Source organism: Octopus bimaculoides, chromosome 10 (assembly GCF_001194135.2).
Source record: "Octopus bimaculoides isolate UCB-OBI-ISO-001 chromosome 10, ASM119413v2, whole genome shotgun sequence".
Lineage (NCBI taxonomy): Eukaryota > Metazoa > Mollusca > Cephalopoda > Octopoda > Octopodidae > Octopus > Octopus bimaculoides.
Window position 1 is genome coordinate 71,492,961 of NC_068990.1, and position 6,921 is coordinate 71,499,881.

At 36.2% G+C, this 6,921-nt stretch overlaps 1 protein-coding gene across 1 annotated transcript in view; it reads left to right on the forward strand.

The window, feature by feature from the left end:
* The window catches only part of LOC106871863 (dual specificity tyrosine-phosphorylation-regulated kinase 4-like), a 63,394-nt gene that overhangs the window by 27,793 nt on the left and 28,680 nt on the right, over positions 1-6,921 (forward strand). Inside the window, exon 3 of the mRNA XM_052970972.1 lies at positions 3,458-3,752. Coding sequence (XP_052826932.1) covers positions 3,458-3,752 — 295 coding nt within the window. The remainder of the gene's footprint in view (positions 1-3,457; positions 3,753-6,921) is intronic.

Sequence of the window (6,921 nt, forward strand, 5' to 3'; positions counted from 1 at the left end):
CTGAAAATGAGTGAATTTCTGACAAGGTAAACAAATGGATTCTAAGTACAGAATTAACGAAAACAGGAAATGAACGTAGTGACTTAGGTTTCGATTTTTGGTCATGATTTTGTTATATACCTCCTAAATACATACATACATACATGAGAAATCGATCGGCTAATTCGTACATTACAAGAGCAATCTGTGAATGGAACGGTAAAAATATGCAAGATTTTTCTCAAGTTCCAAATGGGAATTTGTCTGCTATTTAGTCTTAATAAATAACATCAAAATAAAAGAAAAAAGAATAGTTATCATAATATAGTCGTGTTGTTTTGCCTGGAGACTAGCATTGAAGAAAACTGAATGCTTAGTCTGTTATTTCATTCAGTGCTCTGAGATGAGAGCATTAGCTGTGTTCCTGACCTTGAATAAGCCTTTGTTCAAAGCGTTTCAGCCATAACTATCCTGTCTTTTTTTTTTATTCAAATGGTGTATCTAATACTACAATCTTCAATATTTCTCAACAATTTTTTAAACAGTATAGTTGACAATAATTTAAGAAAAACATGGTTGCTGTTTCTAGCAAACTAAGCGACCGAATAAAAGCTCGTTATTGACAGTTACAAATGTTATTTTTGTTGCTGCTGCTGCTGCTGCTGCTGCTACTGCTGTGGTTGTTATCACTGCAGCTGTTTTTTTATGGTTCATGTTGCAGCTATTGTTGATACCGATGTTGTTGTTGATTAACTTCCTTACAGAAACATAGATGTGAAATGCAGATATGCGAAGAACAGAGATGTGGTGGTCTCCAGCTATTCTACTGCTTCTCTTTATTGTGTGATAATATACGCATGTTGTGTGTTGTACGGTAGTGAGATTGTTGCTGCTTTTGTTTAAACTGAGATTACATTTGATAGAACAGATTGATATTGAAAGACATTCCATCCATGACCAACACATATTTTTGAAAGCATCGCGTACTCCATGAATTAATATCATGGAATATGTTATAAACTGTGCAAACTTGGTATCGTTGGAAAACTAAAGAAAAGGCTGCATGACTTTTAAAAAAAATAGGAGTTAAACAATCGCTGCCAATAAGGGCCTCTCTGAGGAGACACCAATATTAAGGGGATTCCTCATAAAACTGTACCGGGACTATTACTTTTCGCGGTGATTCTCTCAGACATGCCCTCAGTCACAGCCAGCCAGGGTCTTTTCTATTTGGCTGCCAATTACTGTTTGGGTGCCAATCTCTTCAATTTCGGTTCGAATTGGTTTCATTTTCAGTGTAATGATATACTTTTATATGCTAATCAATGCCATGAAAACAATTTTCGCTATAAATCAATACATAAAGAGTTATTAGGTATTAAAGTCTGAAAATTTTGGTTAAATTTAGCCAATCGTAAGCCACAGACACATTCATGCCTGTTTCCATAGTAACACACCAAACATTATAACTCTTTTGTCCACGAGAAAGCACGTGTTAATAAATATATTCCAGTCATTGAAGTGATTGTCATATGTGCTTAAAATAGCAACCAAATAGGCCTTAAATTACGCACCAGAGAAGGATGTGGTTTCATACTTGCAAGAAAAAGGCGTTATACTTAAAAGAAAATTATGGAAAACAAAAAAGCATTTTATGAGTACAAGAAAACGTGGTGGGAGTATGTATTGGTGATGCTCGCGCTAAGGATGCGTGGATTCTGTGTCAGTGAGGAAAGACACATAGTTTGAAGGTGGCACCCTTCCTCTCAGGACTTTAGAGCTCTTCCTTTATTCATGGGTTAAGGAATTGACATCAGTCCGGTTTTGTGTTGAAGAACTGGAGATGGACCATTGTACAGCTGTTGATTATAACAGCTCTGTTAAGGAAGAATGTGCAGAAAACCTGCTCTGTCATCCAGTTAAGGTTGTTGGCCTTGGGAAGATTGTTGAGATCGACGAAACAGTCTTCTTAAGACGAGAATACAACTGAGGAAGAGTCCTACCTGAACAGTGGGTTTTTGGAGGAGTGTATCGCGAGAACAGACAGGTTTTTCTTTATGAGGTGCCATGTCGGAATCGCGACACACTGGAGGAATGCATATATAAGTTTGTGCTATAAGTTACTTATTTTGAGAAATATTTAATTTGTAATGTGCTGTTTATCGCATTAAATGCATATTGAATGCTTAGAACTACAAAATACGTGTTGTTTACTTTTTTGCCATTGAGGTGATTGTGAGGTGTGCTAAAAATAACAGCTAAATAACAACTAAATAAGCCTTAAATCACGCACCCCCACAATTTTTTCTTTTTTTTTGGTGGGGCATAATCGTATGAATTCCCACGTGTAGAATACAAGTCCGCAAAAAGTTTCTGAAAATTCCAAAAAATAAAAAGTTATGAAGGGTTATATGTCGTGCGTAATTCATTTGTTTATGGGTTCATATAAAAATCCACCTGCTATTTTCAGGATGTTGACAAAATGTGCAGTCACGTACAAGTTGACAGCTTCCAAATTCTGTTTCCTGAGTGGGTGAAAATTATCAAACCTCTCTAACTTTATTTTCTGGAAAAAGTGAAATATCTCCAGCAATTCAGCTTGGAAAACTACATTAATATGCCAAATTTTAAAATTTTCAGTATACTTTGAATTTTGAAATTTTGGCAGCCAAACAGAAAAGATCTGTCAACCACATTTACCAGCTATGCTGATGATATAAACGTATCGTAAGCGGTCAAGGACTCTGAAAATACCTTAAAACTACAAAAATATTTGAACGCAATATACAAGTGGGTTGAAGAAAATATGCAGTTAAAGCTGACAAGTTTCGAACATTTCGATATCGACTCACAAGCAAATTGCAGTTAGAATACACAGAACCAGGGAATCTACGTGAGTGGTGATGCTTTATTCTGTGTGGTTATTACTAAGATAGCAACCATGTGAAGTCGACTGACTGTCTGGATTCTGAGACCATTCAGAACATGGAAAAAAAAAGAGATTATGTTGCTTCTATGAAGAATATTCACTTTCAGCCGCAGGAGTTCTATCCCCAGTTATTGTCGCCATAGAGTGTGAAATTAACAACAGAACTCGGTGCAATTCAACGCCTGGATTACCGGACAAGTTTAAACAAATTGAGGCTTTAGTCCTTGGAGAGAAGGTGTGAAAGATACACAAAGATACACTTCGATTAGATTTAACCTGAGGACGTAAAGAAACGTAAATAAATACCATTAGACATGTTTTCGAAGTTTTACTTATTGCACATAATGGAAACCGAGTTAAGCGTATGTGTTCTGGGGGACTTATGACCGAAGTCGAAGACTAAGTTTACTGATTCTGCCAAGCCACTACTCAACCCCAATTGCAATAGTTCGTGTGTATCATCATAAATAAATATTTATCCTTTAATATGTATAATACTATTGACTAATTTGTAATATGTTTCTCCCTTTTGATTTTCTTTTGTCTCAGAAAAAACCAGTAGCTACTGTCGCCCCGACGACAAACCTACCACAACTGAATGGGGTCGATCCTGTCCAGCTAGTTAATACCCGATGTAAGAATCATAACTATGCAAAGGATGACAGTTATACGTTGAACAAGAAACCAGCTCCTCAATTGCCAGAATTACAAATTAATAGTCGACTGGAAAAATCTCCCGTTTCTCCTGACGTAACAAGCAACAGTTACAGCACTCATGATACCACCGATAGAAGCAATTGTCATTTGGATCATTATGGCAATCATTTGCCTTTAACGCCGGCAGGTAATCTCTCACCGATTTTCTTTTTTATAACGTTGTTCTTAAGTGAAGATGGCAAAACTTGTAACCAAATGGTAAGGCCAGTATATGAGAGTACGCCCCCTCCCACACACACACTGCCTTCTGTAGTAGTCTTGTCATACCCTTTGGATAGCAAAAAGTAGCCCGACAAGTCAAACAATGGTTCACATTTAAGGATGAATTTCTATGCTTAATCGCTTACTAATCATTTACTTATCTAATTAGAAACCAGTTGATATTTTCAAATAGTAAAGAAAAAAAACAATAAAAGCCAAAATATCGCTCTATAGCCAGCTCTTTTGCAATTTTGCAATTTCCTTATGACAAATCCTTTGATAACCCCAGTACTTGTTAGAAACTGATGTGCTTCATAGCAACTCACGTACCATAATATCTCTAACATCATAACTAACTAAATTATTTCATTATCTAACAGACAGCCATTTCACATGATGACATGACAATGACATCTGTACATATACATCCATTCTCTCATAAACTCTTCTACACATATTGATTACTCTTTCTCCCTTTTGTACATCTATTCACACTTGCTGTCTCTTCAGCCATAAAAATGACTGATTTTCCGTTAGGATTTTATGATAGAATTTGCACCATATCCAGACACGAGATACAATTCCAGAGTTAGGATACATACCATCAAACATTCAGGCAAAATTCTGACATCGTATCGATATAGGAACCTACTTATTGTATTTTCTAATTTATATGAAGGAGACGGTGTGGTGTTATAATCTTAAAAGTCTTCTTTAACTCGGAACCAAGTTACGTTTTAAATGGTTAAAGTTTGGCTCAAAGTTTCGAATATCCATTACCGACAGGAAAGCATTGACTGGGTCGTCAACCTTGCTTTTACTAGTCTTGTTTTGTTAGCGGTAAGAAAAACCAGTGCAAATAAGGTTATCTGCTTTATTTAAGGACACAAGACAGCAAACTATTGTAATATTACGTATTTGAACTTATAACGATATGGTCACTAATTTAATATCTTAACCTCATGGCCAAGATTATATTTTCAAGAACTATTCAAAATGTATCTCCTTTGCAACCACTCTCCAGCAGTTTGTTTTTGTAGCATTCTAACAAGTTATCGATATCCCCATAACCATACCTTCTTAGTTAAAAATTAAACTTCTCATGAGCCACAGATGTTCATAGAGCCAACACGTTACTATCATTTCTTTAGTGTTATACTTTCTCTAGGAAAGACAACCAGAGAAAATACGATGTCTAGTGTGTGACTAGTGGCAGCTCGTATATAGGAACTGTAAAATTGCAGCACCCCTTATTTTCACTCGATATTATCGATAACATTTATCGATATTATCGATAACATTCAATATAATGAGTCCTTTTTTCTTTAATTCTTTCTTTATACTTGTACATTATACAATCCTTAAGCTTAATGTCAGTAGCCATTCCTTAGTTTATGAAAAAAATACAAAAATCCTTGTATAGAACTGTGCGCTTCACAGCTCCAGCGACGCGCTGTTTGGCTGTTGTGCTCATGCTCAAATGTCCGAGATAGGAACCTTCTCACTAGGGAGAGAGAGAGAGCACTGCGTGAACGACAGTGCCGGGTGAAAGGTAATGTTTCTTTTTGACTCCGCGTGTGTTGTGCTTAAAAACGTGTTTATATTCTTGAATGTGATAAAGTCTGGAATTAGATTATTATCCTGCTTCCACCTTCACTGTTGTTGCTAGGATTTGAAAAAAATACATCCTTATTTTGTGATTTAGGGGAGATTTTTGTAAAACAAGAGGGAATTCGCGGCGGTGTCCAGTGAACAAATTAAACACACTACCCGGCAGTGGCTAAAACGCGAACCGATCAAGTTTATGAATAAATTTTCTTTTTATATGTTTGTTTCCTTTAATACAATATTAAAACAACGGTTAAAAATTTTCTGAAGCAGTACCCCCTCTAATTTTATCTACGAACCGACACTGGACACACAGTAGAATCAACATGATGAAAGGTGATAAGTGAAGTGCAACAGTATACAGCTTGTAAGATCAAATGAATAAAACGCTGTTCAGTTGATCTTAATCTCAAAGGAAGTACAATATGATGGTGGGCAAGTGTGTTTTCCATTAAAGGTATACCTATTAGGTATTTAACCCTACTAAACCACAAAACGTTTATATCCATGATGCTAAACTAGTACTTCAGAAAATTATCAACCAATTGGAATTGATTTTGTGTCTGAACCAAATCTCCAATTGATCGTGTAATGAAAATTCCAAAATGCATATTTTGAAATACATTAAATACATGATTCATAGTCCCATAATATGTTTTCAGAAACACTAGTTGTAAGGAGCCACGACTATCTCCGCAGAAAAAGCTCTTCTTACGCCCGAGTCTACACAAACGTTTTAAATATAATTTTCTACACATATTTTCATTCAACGCTGCTTCATGAGCTTCCAGTTAATTCCATATTCATCAAGTTTCGTGTATGGCAGCAACTGTGCTATTTCCCTCTCTTAAAATAAAATAAAATAAAAACTTTTCTTGCTGATCTGTGAACAACTGTTTCAGTATTCGAAACTGATGAAGAGTAACAATGCAGAAACGATTGCGTATTTTCATGCATATAATCTATGAAGATAAGTTTTTCCAGAGACTATTTCCGTGGCGAAAGGTCTTTCCACGTTCGGGTGTACACAAACATGTTAAATATGATTGCACACACATATCTTATATTCAACGGTGCTTCATACACCTCCTGTTAATACACACAACACACAGACACTCACACACGCGCGCGCACATACACACACATCTATGTCTCATATCGCACAACGGCAAAACTTCTCAGTAACTGTCACTCTTTATGATATGAAAAATGCATATACCAACTGTACATTTTCTATCGTGTTCCAAGCATCGGTTGTCAAGCGATGGTGGTGAAACAAACACAGACACAAATACATACATACATACAACGGGCTTCTTATAGTTTCTATCTACCAAATCTACTCACAAGGCTTTGCTCGGCTCGAGGCTTTAGTAGAAGACACTTGCCTAAGGTGCCACGCAACAACCCAGAACCATGTTGTTGGGAAGCAAGCTTCTTACCACACAGCCACTCCTCCGCCTATTTGATATATATATATATATATA